General features: G+C 44.8%; 1 protein-coding gene across 6 annotated transcripts in view; it reads left to right on the top strand.

Annotated features, from left to right (window-relative positions):
- CHL1 (cell adhesion molecule L1 like) overlaps positions 1–22,032 on the top strand; it is a 125,174-nt gene that overhangs the window by 66,745 nt on the left and 36,397 nt on the right. For 5 of the 6 annotated variants that reach the window (XR_009115062.1, XM_058031957.1, XM_058031960.1 and 2 more), the window contains 7 exons: positions 3,471–3,660; positions 5,539–5,644; positions 7,441–7,631; positions 15,500–15,622; positions 16,886–17,056; positions 18,834–18,881; positions 20,899–21,019. Coding sequence is in view for 5 of the 6 variants with exons in the window: in XM_058031957.1 (XP_057887940.1) it covers positions 3,570–3,660; positions 5,539–5,644; positions 7,441–7,631; positions 15,500–15,622; positions 16,886–17,056; positions 18,834–18,881; positions 20,899–21,019 (851 nt within the window). In the remaining variant the exon portion in view is untranslated. The remainder of the gene's footprint in view (positions 1–3,470; positions 3,661–5,538; positions 5,645–7,440; positions 7,632–15,499; positions 15,623–16,885; positions 17,057–18,833; positions 18,882–20,898; positions 21,020–22,032) is intronic. The other variant, XM_058031959.1, reaches the window with a different exon arrangement.

Raw genomic sequence — 22,032 nt, 5'->3', positions numbered from 1 at the left:
GGTAGGGATGGGAGAAGCTGATTTTTAAGGCTCCTTCTACCCCAAACCATCCTGTAATTCTGTGAGAAGCAGGACTCTGGGCCTGACCCAGCTCGGAGAGCAGGGCTGATGCTGTTCCCAAGGTCAGGATTTTGCAAGTGGGTCCCTGGCTCTGTCCTCCCCCAAGGACAGAGCTGTGCTTTGGCACCAGCGAGACCAAAACCTGCCCATGGCTGCCAAGTGCCTGCACAGCTCCCTCAGTCATTTCTCCAAATTACTTAGGCAGTGAAATTGTTCATTTACTGGGAGCTGGCACACGTTGAGAAGTTTGGGTTTGGAGTTTAATCATGGTTGGAGTGAGAGATTGTTCTGCCTGGAGTTTGGGTGTGTGGCTGTGTCTGAAGGCAGGATGGATGGGCTGTCTGGGGGATATTGCTCATTAAGGAAGGGGCTTGGGGTGTGTTGGGTGCTGGAGGTGAGAGGGAAGGTTGGGGATTTAATCAGGAGCTCTGCTGGGACAGCCAAAGGCATGACAGGCCTCCTAAACACCCAAAGCTTGGCAGCCCTGCCTAAATGTCACCTTAAAAAGGTGAAGAGCTTGGCCCAGGTCTCTGCAGGGAGGATGAGCCTCACCTGGCTGAGCACCAGCAGGGCACAGAGCAGGGAGTGGGGCACATCGGGGGAGATGTGTGTGAAGTGTTGGCATTCCATAATCCTTGTCACAGCCTCTGCCATTTCCCCAAGGATAACAGACATAGGAGCACCAGGTTTATTGTCACAAGGTAAATATCTCTACAAAGAGCCTCTTGCTTGACTCCCATCACCCCAGGGGTGCTCCTCATGGAATCCCCTCCCAGTAAACCAACAGAGATCCAAGGCAGCTGCAGGGAGGTCCCCAGGTGGAATTACCTGCTGGGTGTGCACAAGTCCATCCCTGCAGGTCCCCCTGTGCTGCCTGCTCCCAAATGCTGCTGCTGCCAGCCCCCAGCATTAGTATTCAAGCCAGGGACAGGAGTGAGGTGCTAGACAGGCCGACTAATTACAGCAGCCTGCAGAGGCAAGGCGGGCTGTGCCACATGATGAAGGACATCCTGCTCACTTGGAACGTTGCTGCTCTGCTGTAGCACTTCATTTAAAAAAATAAGAAAAAATAAGGTGTGAGCTAATTGGTTTGGTTAAGGAATCGAGCTGTGCTCTAGTTTTTTTTTTTTGTTTTTTTTTTTTTTTTTCTTGGATTTAATCTGAATTTATACAACGCTTTGTGACACTCATCTAAAATGAAACTTGCTGTGACCTTAGCAAGCTGCACACCCTGTGTAATCCCAGCTCCCCTGCCTCTGGCTGCCATCCTGACCTGCCTGCTCCTGTCTCCAGAGCTGTCAGCAGATGGGGGAGAGGAGGCTCTCGCTGCCACCAACGTGCCATCTGCAGGCAGCGAGGCTGGGCAGGTTTTTATGAGCCTAAATTGCAATTCTGCATCCAGAGGGTTTTCTGTCAGAGCATCTGTTTTACTGCCATGACACAGATCCGGGGCTGAGCGTGTGCCAGGAGCAGGTGAGGAGGGGGACAGCCCCATCCTGCAGTGACAGCAGCCATCAGGTGGCTGTGGCTGCTGCGTGTCCTGTGTGTCCCCTGTGCTGTCACACAGCCCAGGTTTGGGCAGGCTGAGCTTTGGAAAGCTCCACTGCTCACAAATCAGAGCCAGGAGAACTCAAACTGAGGGAACAGAGCTGCTGGTGTTGCCTGATTCTGGCTGATTTACACCCAGGATGGCCTGGGGGTGCCAGCTGAGCCTGTCCCCTGTCCCTGTCCCCTCCAGTGCCCTTCTGCAGAGCGGGGCACTAAGCAGATTAGTCAGCTTCTTCCATCAGCAAATACTCTGGGCCTAAGATACTTAAAAGACATCTGGTTTTTAGCCTCATTTCTAAACAAATGAGGCTTATGTGATTATGGTGTCTGTCGCCTGTCCCTCGTTGGCCAATTGCAATCCCCAGCTGGGGGTTTTGGTCTCACAGATGTGAACTTCCAGCAACTTTCTGTGGGCTGGTGCGAACAGAACTCATCCTGGAGGGAGGGCCACAGCGCCAGCTGTGAGAGGGAATGTGCTGGGGGAAAACATCTCTATTTGCAGGGAAAAGCAGCCATGAGGAGAAAACCCCCATGGACTGGAGGGTGTGGCTCTGGGCTGAGCTCTGCCTCTCCCCCAGCTGTGCTAGGCCAGCCCAGCCATGCGTGGTGCCACCTCCTGCTGTCCCCACATGCCAACTGCTCCTGTGATCCCGGGATTGCCTTTCTGATCCCTGGATTAGCGGGCTGGGGTGTGCAAAGATACCAGAGCTGTGTGTGAGGCAGGCTCAGCTGGGCTGGGTTGCCCTGGTGAGCTGTGCTTGTGGAGCAGCCATGGCCAGGCCATGCCAGCCCGCCTGCCTGGTGGATCCATGGCTGCTGCACTGTGGCCTTGTCTTCAGAATTGTTCTTTCACAGTTATCCTGACAGCTGAGGTCTGAATTCTCCTGGGACTGATGTCCCTTAGTGCTGTGAGAGGTGAACACAGCTCGTGCTGGTTAATAATTCACTCAGGGACTGTGGATGGAGCTGGTGATCAGAATCCTCTGTGCACCCACTTTTGCGGAATCCCAGAGTGATTTGGGTTGGAAGGGGCCTTAAAAATCATCTTCTCTCAACCCCTGCCATGGCAGGGACACCTTCCACCATCCCAGGCTGCTCCAAGCCCCAGTGTCCAGCCTGGCCTTGAACATTTCCAGGGATCAGGGGCAGCCCCAGCTTCTCTGGGCACCTGTGCCAGGGCCTGCCCACCCTCCCAGGGAACAATTCCTCTCTGATTTTTCATCTAAATCAGAATTCTCTCCTTAACTTCTCTGTGAATTTCACTTAGAGCTGGATCTGTCTCCTTTTTTCAGCTGCTCAACATTTTCACCTTGTCATTCAGAACCTAAGGGTGTCCAATGGAATGTGTAAAACCCTCATAGAGCAGTTCTGGGACTGGGAGGGAAAGAAAAGGTTTCATGTTCTGCTTCCTAGTAATGAACTAAATGAAATTGTGTCCTTCTTTGAGCATAAATGAAAGATAAAAGACTGATGAGATTTATCAACAAGGTCATTAGTGTACCAAATTTCTCTCATTAGATCTGTTACATTACTTTCCAACTTACATAACTCTCATTAGAAAAATTTATGAACTGGAATGATTACAAAGACACCATATTCTAAACCATCTCTACTTTTAATTGCCAAACAGCAAAAAGAAAAAAATTATATTTCTGTGCTACAATAGAACTGTACTTTTGTGCATGTGTTTTTTTGTTAGAATTTAAATATAGGTTGCTCCTGAAGCCAGGGGATGGGACGAGAGGAAAATGGACCATTTAGTGCAATTTAGCTGCAAACCTGAAGCATTGCTTTAATTTTATAACTGTGTCAGACCCAGGTTGATAGTGCAGGCTAATATTGTTGTTTGTTCTCCTCACCAGACTCCCACTCTCACATCCCTGTGCCTGATTTGAAGTGACAGTGAGCAGAAGCATAAGGTATCTCTCATTCTGTTTGGACTCCTTGTTTACAGAAGAGTGATGGAGATGCTATTAAGCACAAAAGGCATCACCATATGCCTGTTTTTCTTTGTATTGAGTTTGGCAGCAGCTATTGAAATACCATTATCAGGTGAGTTGTAGTTATTTGCTGTGCACTTTGCTGGTTTTGTTTGGTATTCCTTTGCAGCAATCCCTGAAGGAAAAATACTAAATCCTCCTTTCCAGTTGTGTTCCATTTGGAATTTAATCTTGCCACAATGTGGCCTTTGGGAAATTCAGCTCTGATCAAAAGCTAAGCTGTCCTGTTTGGGCCTGCTTAAATGGAGCAGTAAAGTTGTCTAATAATATTTCTGTGGTGTTTGCCATCCAGCACAATGCTTAGCTCCGAGGGTTTGGGTTTGTCCTTCACTTCAATTCCTCATTTTGGCTCAGAATCCCCCTGAAGCTTGTTTGATGTGCATAAATCCCTCCTTCCTTGCCGTGCAAGCTGCCATTCCAGCCTGGGGAAGGAGCAGGTGGATGTCTCAGGGCCAGTGTTGGTCCCCAGAGGAGGATTTCACACTCTGTGCCCTGCCCTGGGGAGCAGCTCCTGCGTCCCTCACCGGCTGGGATGAATTCAAACTGCTTGTTTTACATGGATCATGAGCTTCCAGGACACGTGTAAAATATGGCATGAGGCTCATAGGGAGCAATCCAAGGAAAGCCAGAGGACCCCTCTTCCTGGAGTACAGCCCAGACCTCCCCAGCTTTGCATTTTTCAGTCATAAATGGACAGAAGGGTTAAAAACAGCATTTTACTTTGTTATTTTGGTTGCAAAAAACAAAAAAAAAAAGTCCCAAAAAGCAAAACTCAACAGTATTAGGATTTATTAATTATGGTGGGGAAAAATAAAGAAGTAAACCTAAGGAAGAATAAATTTAGGCTCATTTCAGGGTCTCAGAGTAGGACATGGGCCAGTCTCAGGGCATCCTGTGGATCTGCCATGAGCTCTTAGCACTCTGGAGCCTGCCAATTGCCCTGGCTGCAAAGAGGAAGCCAACCAAGCAGGTTTATGGGATATTTTTGTAAAACTATCCAAATTTGCATTGAGAAGTAGAGGTTTTTGGGTTTTTTTTTTCTGGGAGGGAACTGCATTAGCTCCTCGTGTTTCAATAAAGCCAAAGTGGAGCTGTGACTGTAAAGCACAGGAGAAACTCTCTGGGCATCCACTGCTTTTATGAACCTACCCCAGGGAACCACCTAACCCTTAATTAGCTGTAATGAAGCATTTTATATTATCATAAAAAAGTTATTTCTGATCAGTGGAGCTGGTGGGCTTGGAAGTGTTCAGCTTTGAGGCCATATGATATGACAAGACACTGATTTTCACTCCAGCTTTGAGCTCCCTGTACTTAAAGCAGCACACAAAGAGCATTTTAATTCTCTTCCTGGCTGTTTATAACAATGGGGTGATCCTATTATCCCAGCTCCACTGCAGGGAACATTCTCCTTCCTCTGTTACACAGGCTTTTGCAACACTTTAATTCCCTCAGAAAGACCCAGAAGTTGGTGCAGCCTCGGTGCGTGACCACGCAGCTGCACCCTGGGGCAGGCATTAAACCAGCCTTGCAGTCCATGGCTTTTCTGGCAATTTTATCCAGGATGGAGGCAGCAGTTTGCTACTTCATGTGTGTGCATCTGTGTCTGGATTGAATCCAGTTTCTGACTTCACTGTGAATAAATTTGCCACAGCTCCGTGCTCTGCCTTTGGCTCTGGTGTGGTCGCAGCTCCCCTCTGCCCCGGGTGGGTTTGGAGGGGAATAAGGGTGGGCACTGTCCCTCTGCCAGGCCTTTTGTTGGCCATGGAGGCAGTGACAGTGGCCAGAGGGTGATGTCCATGATCATCCTTTTCCCAAGGCAAGGCTCACTTTCTGCAGGAATAATGCAATATTACTGCATTGTCCCTCTCCACTCGAGGGCAGCCCAGTTTGTCTGCAACTCTGTTTTAACCCAATTCTTTGTGCTCAGTTTCCCAGCTTCCAACCATCACAGAGCAATCCCACACCCAGGTTGCCTACCCCTTTGATGAGGACTTCACCATTAAATGTGAAGCCAGAGGAAACCCCCAGCCCACGTGAGTACTGCTTGGAGAAGCAAACAGAAGCTGGGTTTGCTTTTAACCTTTGCCAAACATTGCTGTGTCTGTCAGGAGCTGCTGCACAAAAACCTGCTCATCATCCTCAGCAGGGTTAAGGTTTGGCTTTCCATTCAGGCCATTCAGCTTTTGTTGCTCCGTCACTTCCCCTCACCCTGTGAATAGGTATCAACATGGTTTTCCTTGCTGGGGGATGTTTGATTTCTCTGGCACGTGCCAAATTCACCCCCTGGTTTTAAAAAACCCTTGTCTGGGTTGTGCTGCAAAAGATGGGCTGTGTCATGGTAATCAGAGGGGCCCAGCTGTTCCTCTGCCTGTTCCACAACAACCCTAAAAATCCCAACCACATTAAACTGTGTATTCAACCAGCAATTTGCATTTTATCAGATACCTTGTCCATGCCTAACCTCAGCAGGGCTATGGTGATGGTCCAGACAGACACAGAAAGAGTTATTCAGATAAATATCCAAAGATAAGCTCTTTGCATTTTACACCAGTGTGGAAAAAAGAAAGATTTTTAATGAAAATGTGACTAACAAGAGTGTAATAATAACCCAGTAAAAACTCCTCCTGAGGCTTTCACCACTGAATGGTGTTTGGGCTCAATTAATAGCTGGTTTGAATGTCATTTTTTCCTCTTTAATCTTTCCCTTCTCCTTTCTTTGCAATACAATTTAAACTTTAAAAGGCATTCTTTTGTTTAGATCAAGACGATTTGGGTAGTTTTTAATTGAGCTCTGAATGGGGATTTGTAGCATGATAATAAATTCCCTTTGTTCCACTGTTTGTCAGTGCATCAGTGGAAAGTTTCCTGGTGTATTTAAATGATGTGGTAGTGCCTGTTAGGTGAGGGGATCCCATGTTCTTTCCATCCTGGAGCAGGGATCCCATATTCCCTCCATCCTGGAGAAAGGATCCCATATTCTCTTCACCTGGAGCAGGGATCTCATAATCCTTCCATCCTGGAACAAGGATCCCATATTCCCTCCATCCTGGAGGATCCCATATTCTCTGAGAAAGGATCCCATATTCCCTCCATCATGGAGGATCCCATATTCCCTCATTCCTGGAGCAGGGATCCCATATTACCTCCATCCTGGAGGATTCCATATTCCCTCCATCATGGAGCAAGGCAGTTTTGCCAAGACCATTGAAGTGCCAAAACAATGGTTTTGTTGTTAATTATTTATTCTCTTAAAAGCAAAAAGAAAGGTACATCTGCCACTAAATTGATGTTACTGCAGTTTCCAGCTGTCTGATTTTAAATCAGTTTAGGCAAATTTCAATCCAGAATTGCAGGCACAGGAACAGCATTTATCAAAATCACCCCCCAGCACCATCACAACTACAAATGGATCTGTGGCAAGGAGAACCTCAATGGAATCATCTCAATTTCTTCTGGTTCAGCCCTGGTGGAGGGTGGGGAAGCTGTTGTGGATCTTTGCCACTCCAAAGCAGCAATTCCATGACAGGCACAGCCTTTGCCAGGCTGCAGGTGCTGTGGGTGTGCGTCTTTCCCAGATGTTCTGTCTGTCCTAGCTCTGAGCTCTGTGCTCTGCTGTCATGGCACGGCCAAGAAAAGCAGAGTGGAAGGAGGGATGTGCCCAAGCACGAGGCAGAGGGGCACAGTGGCACTCTGCCATTCAGTTCTCTCCTCTTCCATCAAATTTTTCCTTTTATTTTGCTAAAACCCTCTGGGCCCCATATTTGCCCCTCCTTTAAACCAAAATGCTGTCCTGAGGCCTGCCCACTGTAACATTTCTTTTCTTTTTCAGCTTTAACTGGACTAAGGATGGAAAACCATTTGATTTATCATCTGACCCCAGGATAGTCACAACTAACAACTCTGGAACTTTTGTGATCCAAAACCGGGGAATCATCAACAATTTCCAAGGGAAATATCGCTGCTTTGCCTCCAACGTGCTGGGAACTGCCATGTCAGAGGAAATTGAGCTGATTGTTCCAAGTAAGCCCTTCATTTCTGGTTCGAATTTGTAATTTTTACTTTTATTATTAAGATGAGAACTGTCTTTCCTCAAAATAAATGGGAAAGAACCAGCTCACATGGCAAAACATGAGTTGTTTGTTATTCAGTGAACATTCAGAGAAAAAAATGTTATTTTCTTCTTGGAATAATTTAATTAAATTCCTGGTTTTGAGGACAGAAACTAAATCTGGATGTAGGATTTCAGACCAGTGAACTATCAACTCCCACAGGTTATTACTGCAAAATAGCAACTGATGCAAATGTTTGAAAACTCCAGGGGAAATGGTTTGATCAGCTGTGAGTTCATTAATCTGATGTCAGCAGCATTCAGGGTTTGGGATAAATACTGATGGGGAGAAAAATAAAGCTGTGGAACCAGAATAGAAAACAAGCTTAAAAATAAAGCAGGGAAAATTACTGATCCTAGAAGTTTGTGCTTTATTAGCAGAGAGGAAGGGCGGAGAGGGAAATGAGGGATTAAAGACCAGGTTTGTAGAAGTGGCATGAAATTTATGGATAGAATCAAAGAATCATTAAGGTTGGCAAAAAGCTCTTAAAATCATTGAGTTCAGCCCTTAACCCAGCCCAACCAGGTTCAGTATTTAACTGTGTCCCCAAGCTGAAACAACTGGTTTGTACCAATCCATTTGATCACCTGTAGCTTGGAATATGAGCACACATTTTGGTTCTAAATTCAGGATTGAAACATAGGAAATGAGAAGAGGAAAATCAGACACAGAATCTTCCCAGAGGGAGTAGAAAGGACAAGAAAATCCCCGAGCTCCATGGTGGAGCAGGGTGGGAACCTGAAGCAGGTTTTGTGATGCAGTTCAGTGGCAGACATGGAGAAAAGCAGCAGTGCAGTGGATTTTTTCAGATGAGATCCTGCATTTCCAAGCTCCCTCAGTATTTTGTTGTGAAATAACTGACAGCTCCATGCTCAGGTGGAATCCATGTGGCAGGGGATGCATCCACAGCCTTCTCAGCCCCACAGTGACAGGAGGTGGCTGCTTTTGTACAGAAAACACTCCTGGCAGATGAAATGGGCTATGAGAAACATGAATAAACATTTTTGTCCTGTCTTCAGCATAGGAAATAATCCTGAGGAGCATTCCAGGCACAGCCAGGGCTGGGAGAGTCCTGGTGCTGTGGGCACATTAAAAACAAGACATTGCAAGGGCTGGGAGGGTTCCTGGGAGGGAGGAAGCAGCTGAGGCTGCCATGTAAATGTATTTTATGAGGGCTCCTCATGAAAGACATGTTTCTCTTCCTTCCATCCAGCTTTATGGATTTCTTTTTCTTTGGGAAAGCTTTTTCATGTTACAATGTGCCACACAGTAATGCTGATGCCAGGGCTTGGTGTTGGGTGAGGAATTTGCAGCATTCCAGGTGCTGCTCTGTGGGTTAGTCTCTCTACCTTGCAGGTGTTTTAGGGAAGAGCTTTCCAGAGCAGAGGAGAATTGCATAAAGCTTTAGGACAATGAGTTGAGGTTTATTGAACTGTTGACAGGGTAAGATGGGCAGCTGATGGCAGCTGGAGTTTCAGGCAGGGACAGGAGAGTGATGCAGTCAAACCTCAGACATAGTTTTTGACTTTGGAGTCAGTGGGATTAATACAACATCTCTAAAGCAAAATGTCTCAAACTCATTACATTTGAGGGGACTTAAAGTCCTCTGTGTTGTTTGTACCTCCAGCAGCAGAATATTCTGATATTCCATTGCTAATGAACTAAACAAGATGGAAAGCAAGGAGTTGATGTCTGTATTTGGGGTTATTGAATCTGTATTCAGAGAGGAGATTTTTTGCTTTTAATGAAGAACAGTCTAGAGTAGCTTAAGGAGATATTAAATATATTGGGAGTGGATGGCAACAAATTTATGGAGGGGTTACAAACATGGTTGTTATCAAAAGCAAGAGGAATTTTAGTGCTAATATATGCAAATTCCTAAACCCAGCAAAAAAAAATACATGGTACAGATAATGTATTAGAGGGATTTACCCAACTCACACATCTTTTGAAGCACATTTGCTGTTATTAGAACTCCTCTGCCATCAGTTCTTTCATTTACTGGTGCAATGTAAAAGCTGCAAATTAAATGAGGATTTAGAGAGGAGTAGAAGGCACCTTTGATTTTCTAAAGTGCTCTACAACTGTGCCCCAGTGAAAGAGCTGCTGGTGCACAGATCCTCTGTAAATCAGAATCTGCCAGGGAGGGGCTGGGGATAAATCACCTCTATTCACCCCCAGGTTTTGGAGCACAGACTGGTACATGTGAGATCACTCCCTGCATTCATGATGATGATGCAGAGGTGGCAGAGCTGTGCCAGCTGCATTCAGGGCAGATGTAAAGCTCCTTGGCAAAGTCACCGTGCCAGGGAAGGGAAGAAAACCCCAGCGAGGCAGAGCAGGGCAGCTTCTTTCATAAATTACATTTCCACTGCAGAAGCAGAATACTGGGTCTGTGAGGCTGCTGCTGAAAAGGAGAACAAAAGAGTGTTTACTCACAGTAGTCATTCCAGGGAAGCAATAGAAATGTCAGCAGAAATGATCATTAAATCTCACCTACATAATGAAAATACCCCACCTCCCCTATGTAGGATGACATTAAGGAGAGGGGGAAGAATGGGCTAGGAGGATCTCGATGTGTTTGCAGCACTAACAAAGGCCAGATTGTTTCAAGATACATTCAGCATGAAAATGAATTTAAATGGTGAGAACACAGACTTCAGCTCCCCTCCTCCAGCATTTCGGGAATCTGCTGCTTGAATTAGTGAGCAGGCCCAATGCCAGAGGAAGGAGAAGAAGTACACTTTAAACTTCTTTAATTAACTGTGCTGTGAAAGACTCTTCACGGCAGACTGAGTTAAGATTTATGCTTGGTATTTCTAAAGCTGCTGCTCCAAAAGACCAGAGACCTGAGGATGGAAAAATTGGCTGAATGTAAAATTATCCCATGGCAGGCTGTGCTCTGATGTGATGTTAGAGCAAGAATTCCATAGAAAGGCAGACCTGAGTTAATATTCAAACACTCAGGTGTGAATATCCTGAAATCAGTACAAGATGCTGAGCTGATATTGAAGGAGGAGGTTTTGTGAAGGCTTTGGTGTAGCCTTATGGAAGAGAAAACAAAAGAGAGCAATTCACTGAGACTTTGCAGGTGATGGGGATGAAATTTAACCCTCTTGCCTCCTGAGCCAGTGACTTCCCCTGTGACCACCTAAATCATGGAGCTTGCTCTGATTCCTGCCTGTGGCCATCATTTGGGAGAGGATAACAGAGATTACACAGAAAAAAGCTGTCACTGATTCCATTCCACATCTTCAGGAGTGAGTGGACTCCCAGCCAGGCTCTCCCTGACAGCCAGGCTTTGCTAACTTTTTCAATTTAAGGCAGCAATTAAAAAATCCATAAACAAGCAGGATCGTATCTCATAACCAGTTCAAAGGCTGCACTGGAAATTACAGATTTAACTACTGCTCCATGCATCAGAATATCAATTGAGGCACAGAGATGAGCCCTGGAAACCTCCCAGGCTTCACTCAGAGCAGATCAACATCAGGGACTGCAAGTCATGGTTCAGATTCCTTGAAATGTTGGGTTGTTTGCTGTACAGGATACAGATCTGTATGAAAAATTATAATTAGATACTAATTTAAGTGTCTAAGGAGCTGGAAATTTCGAGTTTATAGAAAATTCTTGACTATTTCTTCTTTGCCTCACTTTTTTACATCCTTTAAGGGTTTATTTGCAAGGAAAAATATGAGACAATCCATGATGGATCAGGCTCAGCTCTCCTTTATCCCAGGACATCTTCAGTAGAATCCACAGGGAAAGTTATAAAACCAGACCTAGGTCACAATGATGTTTTTCTACAATAATTTCACAATGTATTTGCTAATTGCTGATTTATCATCCTGAATTCACTCCCATTTTGCACCTGATATTGGTAGAAACAAGACACAGGGATCTCAAGGACAGGTTACCTGGAGAAATGCTTTTCCTTTGTTCCATTTCTCAACACTTGACCCCAAAACATGTAAAATACCTGATGGAATGGGCTCCATTCTCACATAAACTGGAATAAATTGCCATAATTGATACAGTTTTAGTGTGAAGCCACTGTAACCAGCAGTAGGACAAAAAGTGAGCTGTAGAACAAAATCTGATCTGTAGGACAAGGTATCCTAAATGGGTCCCTGAGTAAATCTGGAGCAATGTTGAGGACTGGAGTTCCCTGCTCTGCTTGCTGTATTTCTGAATCTCTGTTTCTGCTAAACTCAAATTAAGCCTTTCTATTGCACTGTATTGGTGTCTCCCTGTTTGCTTTAGGTTGAGAAACTGCATTTTCTGAAGGGATGAGAGGGAGAGACTCAGGCTCCTTTCTGGATTTTTCCCCAGTCCCCCAAATGTGGTGCTCCAGCCTGGTCTCAAGCACAGCTCAGTCACTGAACTTTGAGTCACCCCAGGGATTAAACAGATCCTGGCTCCTTGCACAAATGGCTCTGGCCACTGATAATCTTCTGTTTGCATGGTTCACACACTGCCAGAGCACTTCAGTCCTGGTTTTTGAGTGCAGCCTTGTCAGGAAAAACCCTTGGTCAGCAAAGCCTTTCCCAGGAGTATTTGAAGAGGTGTCAGGGTGGGATTTTGGGAGATTCTCCATAGCTGGAGTTGGGAGTGCAGGTTTCCATCCTCCCCGTGGCTGTTCCACTCACACCCCATGATTTGTGTGTGGTGAGAGCCCTGCTGGGGCTTTCTCAGAGTCAGCAAATCCCACTGTTCTCCCTCTGTCCCCTCCCATCACATCCCTGTGTGGGGATTCCATGGAGTATTGCTGGAGCAGTGTCACTGCTGTCACTGCAGAGACATCAGCTGGAATTCTGTGCTGCACTGAGAGCTCTGTTCAATATCAAACACTTCCATGGCACAATTTATTTTGTGTTTATTTTATTAGGCTGTGGAGTTGAACTCAGCTGTGATACTTTCTGTGATCAGCCACAAATCAGTGGTGATTGATTCTAGAATATTCTCTAATTAGAACATAGCAGCCCTGCAAAAATATCCAAAATATTGCCTGCATAGACATTCTGAAGATTGATGTGCAAAAGGCAAAGTCTAATGTGACAGAAGCTTTTTATTTTTAATAAATTGAATTCAGAAGTAGGTATTTTTTCTAGTCTTTGAGACCAGTGGGACCCCAGCAAAAAAATTATGCTTGTCAGAGGGTTTGGCTCAGGAATTTATCACGAGTTTTCATTTCTTGCAAAGCTTCAAGGATTAAACCAGTCAAATTCATCCATTATGAGGATGAAAATCAAAGTTTTTCAGTGCTTTTCATGGTGAACTAAGCAAAAAAAAAGGCGTGGAAGGACCTGTGGTGCAAATACTTGTTGGAGGTGGAGGACATTTGGGGTCAAATTGCTGCTTCCCCCAGTGAAGTCCAGCTGGCAACATCTGGAGATGAATGTCTGTGCTGCCAGCTAATGACACCAGGACTGTGGCTTGTCACTGTCTCCTGGTGGGACTCAGTAAATTTCTGTATAATTCTGAAATTACTGGCCACAGAAATTCACTGAGAAGCCCAGTGGTTATGGCACCCAGCTGGGATATCAGAAACCCAGATTCTGTTCTGCTAAATGAGGCAAAAAATGAGTTTGAACAAGGGGTTCCAATGTCCTAAATAAGTGGTGCCATATTAGTCCATTTGCTGATCCATTGGTTTGGTCAGAAATCCCTTTATCCTTCCCCGACCCAGCTTATTGAAAGTTGTGTTGGGAGTGACGTGCTTTGGGGAATAAATAAGCTTTAGATCACGAAATTGGCTTTTTCCTGCTGGAAAATATTCCACCTCTACAGTCAGCAGATGTATTTCCCAGGGCTTGAAGAGTGCAGGTTGCTGAAGGTACTGGATATGAATATGCAGCTCTTTTTTTTTACCTGAAATTTCACCTACAGAGTGGGTGATGCTCATCAGCTGCATTTTGCCTCTCCTAAGAACTCCTAACCTATTAATAACCCTGATGGAGATAAAATCTCTGCAGAGTCTGCATTCAGCACTGGAGTGATTGCTTCTTTTCATGTTTACTAATCCTGAGATGTGTTAAGTGTCCTCAGAGTCCCATCCCTGCATTTCTCCCCCTCTCCTTTCCTTTGCGCCCTGCACTGGGATGTTGCTGGGAGGTTCCCTGCTGGACCACTGATGTCTCAAGTTCTAGAGTCCCTTTTGTGACAGGGGGCTGATGTTGGCTGTGCCAGTTTGACTCTGCACAGCCAGGACCTTCTCCATCCTTTGCTGCTTCATTTCATTTAATTAAGCTGCTCATTTTGCTGCTTGATGCTGGTCTGAAGTGAAACTTTGGCCAGTTGGAACTTGTCTGGAATGAAAGCAGGAGGTGACGTCAGCCCTGAAACTGCCTCAGCTCAGTTCCTTCAAGGGTGGTTCCATCTTGCAGGCTGCTTTTTCTGGGATCACCTCCAAGCTGAGCCTCCTTTGCTTTGGGGTGGGCTCCAACCCAGCTTTGCTCCTCATTTTCCCACATCAGCTCCAGTGGCGTTTTGGGCATCCAGATTTGCCCAGGTGTTCCAAGCTTGGAACAAAGTGCTGGCATCAGGTGCTGTGGGTGGTGAAACACTGATCCATGAACAATTTATCCTGTGTTTGAGCCCAGCTGGAGCAGCCCTGGTACAGCCCTGGGAGCTTTGTGCCAAGCCTATCCCTGCAGGAATCCAGGCTGAGCTTTCAGGCCTGAAGAGGCAACAGAGGCTTCAGAACAGCCTTCCTCTGACCCTGGAGATGGAGGAGAGCTGTGACAGGAGCCTGATGCTTGTCCTCACCTGCAAGGACTTGCAGTGGGTCCTTAGGAACCATGTTTGATCCAAGGCTTCCCAGAATGTTCCACACTCCCAGGCTGGTTCCTGATCTCCTGGTGGTGCCCTGTGCAGACTGCCCTAGAGCAGAGGCTGGGCAGAGTCCCAGAATAAAGCAGGGATTTATTCAAAGCATCTCCTCCATGGATCCACCTTGGGCAGCACCAGAGCCCAGCCAGGGCTGCACCCAAGATGAACCAAAATGGCCCCAAAATGCACGGCCGGGCACGGGCTCTGTCCCTGGGATCAGCTCTGCTCCATTTGCACCTTGCAGTTCATTGTCCCATTGCAGCTTTAGCCCAGGCAGTCCCACCCTGCTTGTTTTTCTCTCTCCAGCCCACGGGGTTTGTGCTCCTGGGCTGAGATTTGGGTCATTTGTCCTTGGTGCCCAGCTGGAGCAGGAATTGTTTTGTCTCCCTGCTCTGTGCACAGAGCTCACCATGCCCTGATATGGGGCTCAGAACTGCACACTAAAGCAGCACAAAATGTGAAAAATACAAAATCTAAACCTGAAGCATCACTGGGACCAGCTGGGGCCCCATCAGTGCACAGCCCTAGGTGCCAGGCTTGTCCTTAGGGACCCTCTGGCCTTGACTGGTCCCTTCCAGACCGCACAAAGGAGCTAAAGAAAGTGTTTGAAAAGAATTGTGTTAAAGTAAAGCCAAAGCAAAGCACAGGACATCACAAACAAGTGTTAAACATCTCCATTCAGGGCCTGGCTTTGGATAGGATGCTCCAAGAACTTTGTGAATGAAGAGATTCCTATTGTGAGTGTTCCAGAATGCAGGGATTTCCTACTCTGAGTAAAACTCATTATTTCTCTGTGCCTCTGTGTAAATTAAAATTGGTATTAAAGCCAGAGAATGCAAAGGATGATGTAAAGGTCAATATTTTATTAAAAATGTATCAAGAAGAAAGCAAAAGGCAAAATTTCAAAAGGTACCAATAATAGAGGAACTTCTTTGCTTTTTTGTGCAGGTGTACCAAAATTCCCCAAAGAGAAAATCGAGCCTCTGGATGTGGAGCATGGAGATTCTGTGATCCTGCACTGCAACCCCCCAAAAGGCATCCCCCCTTTGCATATCTACTGGATGAATATTGGTGAGTAAATGGTTTTTGCACAATTCATACAAAGGGACTCAAAGCATTTGTCTTTCAGAGCAGCTTCATTGCAGATTTGTCATGGGTAGGAATTGTAATTATGCAAGTGCTTGGGAGAAATATCTGGATATTGAAGAACAAAATTAAAAATTGGAGAGTAGAAATCTGGTTTGACATGACCCAAAGTTAAATTGTTGAGTGCATTGACACAGCATCTCATTAAATATGAGATATCAAATAATTTATATATTGCTGAGTCTGTCAGTGATGAGGAGTCCTGCATTTAGAGGAAAGAGGATATCGCATGTCAATATGTTATTTCTATCATGATTGTTTTCCTCTTTCCATAAATAGATGATTGATTTATGATCCTAAGGGAAAAATAATCCACCAGGTTTGTATGATTAGCTCCTGGTGGGTTGCTGTCCTATTATTCTGCAGCATTTCTGTTCTGCAGGAATTTCTGGCTTTTGGAAAGCAAAACAACTCTGTTTTTTAATTATCAATTTTTCCTTATCAGTTATATAGGTATACATTACTATATAAAAATATTTTTAATCACTTTTATACTGAATATTGGTAAATAACCCATTGCCTCTGCTGGATTTTCTGCCTCTTTTACTTCAGAGTTTCATTCTCTGTATCTGGGAGGCAGCACACGAGGGGAGCATTTGGTGAAACAGCCCTGTGTTGTTCCCACCTTATCATTTGCTGCTAGAAATGGAGGGATGAGACTATTTTCAGGCTAAGAATGATTTATTGCTCAGATAAACATCAGTCTCAGAGGCTGAGAGGTTTTAGAGGAGCAAGAACTCGGCCATAGCTCAGAGAAGTCACAGGTTCTTTGTTACAAGGCAATATAGAACTTTCTAACCCAATGGACAGTTGCCACAGGGTTTATTTTGTTTTTCTAACCTATCACCTTTACTTAATTTTGCTGCATTGTGGATACTTTTATCCCATGGGCTTCTGTCTCACATGCACACATATACTTCTATTATAACTTCTAAACTCTTAGTTTATTCCAGTATTTATTCCATTAAACCCTTCACCATCTTATCAGTACAGTTTCTCATTTACTTAAGCCATATTCTCATCTACAGCTATAGAAATGTAAGTTTATGATTTTTCTGCTTAATGTCTATGTGTATTTTTACATCAATCCAAGCATCTCTCAAGGCTGCAGATCAAACCCTTCAGTGTCTGTGCAAGTTTCTGTATTTCCAATTCTCACACCACCTCACCATTACTTTCCCTTGCCAGATTTGCAGCACATCCCACAGGACGAGAGGGTCTCCATGAGCCTGCAGGGAGATCTCTACTTTGCCAACGTGGAGGAGAGTGACAGCAGGAGTGATTATTGCTGCTTTGCAGCCTTCCCCAGGCTCAGGACCATCGTGCAGAAGATGCCCATGACGCTCAAGGTTTCCCGCTGTGAGTGTGGGGCTGGGCTCTCTGTTTGCTGCTGCTTTCTGAGCTCCCCAGGCAGCACTGCATGGAGATGTGTGGCTCTCTCAACACAGGGCACCTTGCTGAGTTTATTTCCTGCATTATTGACCTCATTCTTGGGGCTAAATGTCACTGAGAAAAGCTTCTTGCTCCAGCCTGTGTTCTAGGTGGCCATCCCAAGGCATCAGTTTCTCCTGTCCCATCTGGGTCACCTTGGGATGGCTGCCTAGAACAGAGGCTGGACAAAATTAAGAGAGTAAAATGATATTTATTAAAGGCCTTTGATAGGCACACCTTGAGCAATCAGGAGCCTCCCAGAGGCTACACCCAAGATGGACAATGGCCACGAGTTTTTCAGACAATTGTAGGTTTGGTCCATTCACATATTAGAGGTTAATTTTCCAATTACAGCTTCAGGTAATGAAGTAATTTACACCAAGTTTGACCCCCAAATTCATTGCTGTTTACATTTCTCAGAGCCTGAGGCAGTGACGTATCCTTGATTACCAGGCCTGGAGAGGAATTTTTGTGTCTGCCCAAAATATGAAGACAGTAGCCGACACTCCACGTGGAGTTCAGAGTTATACACCAAAGCAGTACAGGATTTGAAACATTTAAAAGCTAAAATCCTAAGGCATCACAGTCAGACCCCAAAAGTGGCCTGACCTTCCTCCTGCTGTCCCCACAGTGAAAGCCAAGGGTGCATTAGGGAAATCTGCTGCTCTTGAGTCCAGCAGCTCCCCCAGGAATGGGAATTCACTGGGTTTTTGTTTTGAGGACTTTGTGGCTGCCTCTGCCCTGGGCAAGGCCTGGTTTGCTCCAGCCTCAGCAGTGAGGTTGGAAGGATGATGTTTTCCAGGCAGTCTGGAGCACCAGAAACACAAGAGGTGTTTCCAGTTCCTTGATGAAATGATGTGTAGGGAATTTAAGATTTCACTTGTTCATTGTGGATCTTTCAGACTTACACAGCCCAGAAACCAAGGAGAATTTTGTCTTCATGAACAAAACCCTCATGTTTAATATGTGATTTTTGAGAGTTTTCTTGTTGAGATAAAAAGAAAAAGGATTAATAGTGGCTTTGTGTGTTTAATGCTTGCTTAGACTGCATCTTGGGGTAATAATTGTGAGAAAAACACTGAAATTAAATGTTGCTCTCCATGGCTTTTCAGATGGGTTCAGTCCCCCACACATGCACACAGAGATTAGAGAAAAACAAGATGGGTTTTGGCCGCTGGTAGCCCTGGAAGTGGCCCAAAAAGCCACTTCAGTGTGTCCATCTTGTCATCAAAGCCACAGGACTTGGGCCAGGAAAAGATGAGAGGCATGAACTGAAAGGGTTCTGTAAACTCAGCTTGACATTGCCCACTCCTCCCTGTGCCAAGGGCCTGGTGAGGGGCTGCATGAAAAATAAATAGGACAAAAACAAGTTATAGGAAACAGGAGAATGAATAACATTTTATAACATTTCTCTTTCTGGATACTTAATGATTTTTATTACTGTACATAGCAAGGTTGAAATGCTAACTATATCACCCATGATGTATTTTTCAGAATAACACAAATCTTTAAAGCATTTTCATTGCATTTTCAAAACTCAGTTGCTCATCTGTTGCTTTCTTTTATATTTTTCATTCTTTCTTTCTTTTGGGGTAGAAATTGGGGGGTGGGGAGGGGCATGGTTTTGTTTTGGTTGATTTATGGTTTCTTTTGATTCTGTCTCAACCCTGCATGTTTGTTTGGTTGTCATTTTTATTTATTTCAGTAAAGCATGCTAATGACTCAGGCTCACCTAACGCTGCTGTTACTAAGGGTGAGTTGAATCCATCTGTTTTTAGCCTTTGAACTGAGACTCCACCAGCTGAGGTGAAATGGGAGCTGCTCAAAAAACACATCACAAAAGCCTCTTGATTGTGATGGGGTGGATTTAAGCAGTCCAGGGAGCACAATTGGCTCATCTTGTAGTTTCTGAGAGCAATCTGCAGGGCTTTTAATGAAAAAGGCAGGGGTTTTAACTTGAGAAAGGAGCTTTGTGAGGGGGTGGAAGTGAGGACATTGATGTTCAGGGTTTCTCATGTTATCAATTCAGAGCAGGAGCCAGAGCTGGATGCTCCAAATCTTCTTCTGGCTGTTAAAAGAGCTCTGGGATGAGACAGCCAAGGTTTGACACCATGAATTCACATCCCAGGGGTCAGCCTGGGGCTGCATTGCTCCAGGATGAGCTCAGGGTGTGGATTTATGGAGTCTGGTGCCCTGTGGTGGCTGTCCCCATCACCATTACTAGATGGGAGCTGGCTCTGTCTCTGTGGTGCCCTGTGTGCCACCAGCACAGGTGACACTGCAGCAAAGCCCTTCTCATCCTGTGCATTCCCACTCCCACTGCTCTGCCTGCCCCTCTCTGTGGAGCAGATCCTGGAAATACCCTGCAGGCAGCAGGTGCCCATTCCTGCAATTCTCCACTGGCTTCCTTTTGTTTCAAATACATGAAATTTAGGCTCTGTAGTGCTTCATTCTTCATTTCTCTGGTTAAATACCTTTTAAGAGTCCTTTTTTTTTTTTCTTTTTAATGCCCAATTTCAACCTCCTATACATTTTTTGCCAGACAAACAGTGAGGTTTCTGAAAAGGAGGTTATCCTGGAGTGTTTTGGGATGGATAACTCAGAGCAATTCTTCTCCTGCTTTCTTTTGTTTCAAATACATGAAATTAAGACTCTGCAGCTCTTGGCTCTTCATTTCTTTGGTTAAATACCTTTTAAGAGTATTTTTTTTTTATGCTCAATTTTAACCTCCTCTAGGAGATTTTTTTTTTTTTTTTGCCAAGCAGTGAGGTTTCTGACAAGGAGGTTATTCTGGGGTGTTTTGGGATGGATAACTCGGAGCTCTCCTCACTGCCCTGACTTTGCCCGTGGAGCTGAGCCCTGGAGCAGCACAGGCAGGGTCTGTGCACTGTGGCTGCCCACCAGGAGCAGTTTTTCCCTCCAAGGGATGTCTGAACTCGTGCTGGGAAGGAGCCTGGCTGCCTTTGGCAGCGGGAGGTGGAGGGCAGATGGGGAATGTGTGAGAGTGTCCAGAGGCACCAACGTGTCCTGCTGCACTCAGGGCTCTTGTGACACAGATCTGCACAGATACCAAGCGAGGGGAAATTAAAATTAAAAATGAGAAAATGGTTCAGGGAGATCTATGTGGTCTTTTACCAAACCATCCATAACTGGCTATTTTTTAAAGAACTAGCACCATTTGGGGACTGATTCATTAGTGTGCTAATTGTTATGATAGTGATAACTGGGCAGCCACTGAACCCTGCATTTTTCATCCTAAAACCCTTGTTTGGCAGGCTGGAACAAATGGGCTGTTGGAATCAAGTGCAGCTCAATCTTGTTTTATTATTTTTACAGTCTCCCTTACAAATTGTATCTCTGTTATTGTAGATTTAATAATTGGAGCAGGAGGGACAATTCTGTGGGATGCTCATGTCAGGAAAGGTGAGGTTTCACCTGAGGTTTAAAAGATGATGGAGCCAGTGCAGAAGAAAGGAGGTGTGGACCTGAAGATCAGGAATTGGGAGGATCAGAAGGGTGATAGGAAGGGCCAGTGCTTGGAAAATTGGATATAAAACTGTAGGAAAAGGGTTTTCCCAGCACTGCTGCGTGTTGATATCACTGCACCTCCCTTCTGACTGTTATCAGGGCTCTGGATTAGCCTCAGAGTAGATAAGTAAAAAAGAAAGCACACAAATGGCTGTCACAAACCTGCCAGCAGTGATATTTGTGGCATTACTGAAGAATATCTGAGATTTGCCACCTAACTTCTGCTTTATTTTATCTTTCAGCAAATTTTATCAAGGAAAGGAAGCCCAAACTGCTGATCCCTCCGGAGTCTGCTGGCAGTAGCTCATCAGTCACTGTCATCAAGGGAGGTGTCCTGCTCCTCGAGTGCATTGCTGAAGGGCTGTGAGTAATGAAAATGCTGCACAAACTTAATCACCTTTGGAGGGAGAAATGAGCAAAGAAAAAGGGATATTACAAATTATGCAACAGTTTTAAATGCAACTCCTGTGCAGAGCTTTCTGCACCTGTAAAGCAGCACAGAGTGCAGGCAACAGTAGTGAGTTGGTTATTGCTGTAGCTTGTAAACAAGTAATTAAAACCATAAGGTGGTAAGTATGGATTTATTTTTAATTTTCCTATTTTAAAAACTGAATTTTTTTTCAGTAGTGCTACTTTTGAGATGTCAGAAACTAAATAATGTCAGCATTAGCTTCAGTGCTTTTGTTCACAACCTGCAATGGTTTTTTTCTGGTTTTGCCAATTCAGTTTTGCTTCAAAATTTAAGATTTTCCAGGTGTAAGATCTCAGTTTTTTAAAAACAAAGTTCTTGAGTGATATTACACAAGACATCCTTTAAGGAATCAATACAGTGAAGGAGTACCAGCTGTGTAAGTGTGATCCTGATCAATCCAGCAGCAGAGGGCAAACCTCAAACCGTGGGCACCTCCAGGGATCCAGGGCAGCCCCAGCTACTTCACAGGGAAGAGTTTTTCCTAAAAGCCCCTCTAAATCCCCTCTAAACCTTATCTCAGTTTGAAGCCATTCCCCTTTGTCCTGTCACTCCAGGCTCTTTTAAATAATCTCTCTTTACTTTGCTGAGTCCCTTCAGCAAGGGAAAACAGGGAAGGGTTAAAATAGCTGCTTTATGATGGGAAATCATAAAGGACAATTTTTGTGGGAAATGAATTTGTAGAGAAGTCCTAAAGACTTGTAGACCAGTTCTTGTCTTAAACTTGAAAAAAGTTCATACAGTATCTATTTGTATACAAATTTTGAGCTAAGAAATGCTGATTTAAAAATATTATAGAATAAGACACACATTGTTGAGAGAGAAATGGAGCTAGAAATAAGTTTTAAAAGGTGATTTTGTAAATAAGACTAAATAGTTTAGAGAAATAGAACTATGAAAGATGCAT

Source organism: Melospiza georgiana, chromosome 11, assembly GCF_028018845.1.
Source record: "Melospiza georgiana isolate bMelGeo1 chromosome 11, bMelGeo1.pri, whole genome shotgun sequence".
Taxonomy (NCBI): domain Eukaryota; kingdom Metazoa; phylum Chordata; class Aves; order Passeriformes; family Passerellidae; genus Melospiza; species Melospiza georgiana.
This window is presented reverse-complemented; position numbering and strand designations above follow the sequence as displayed.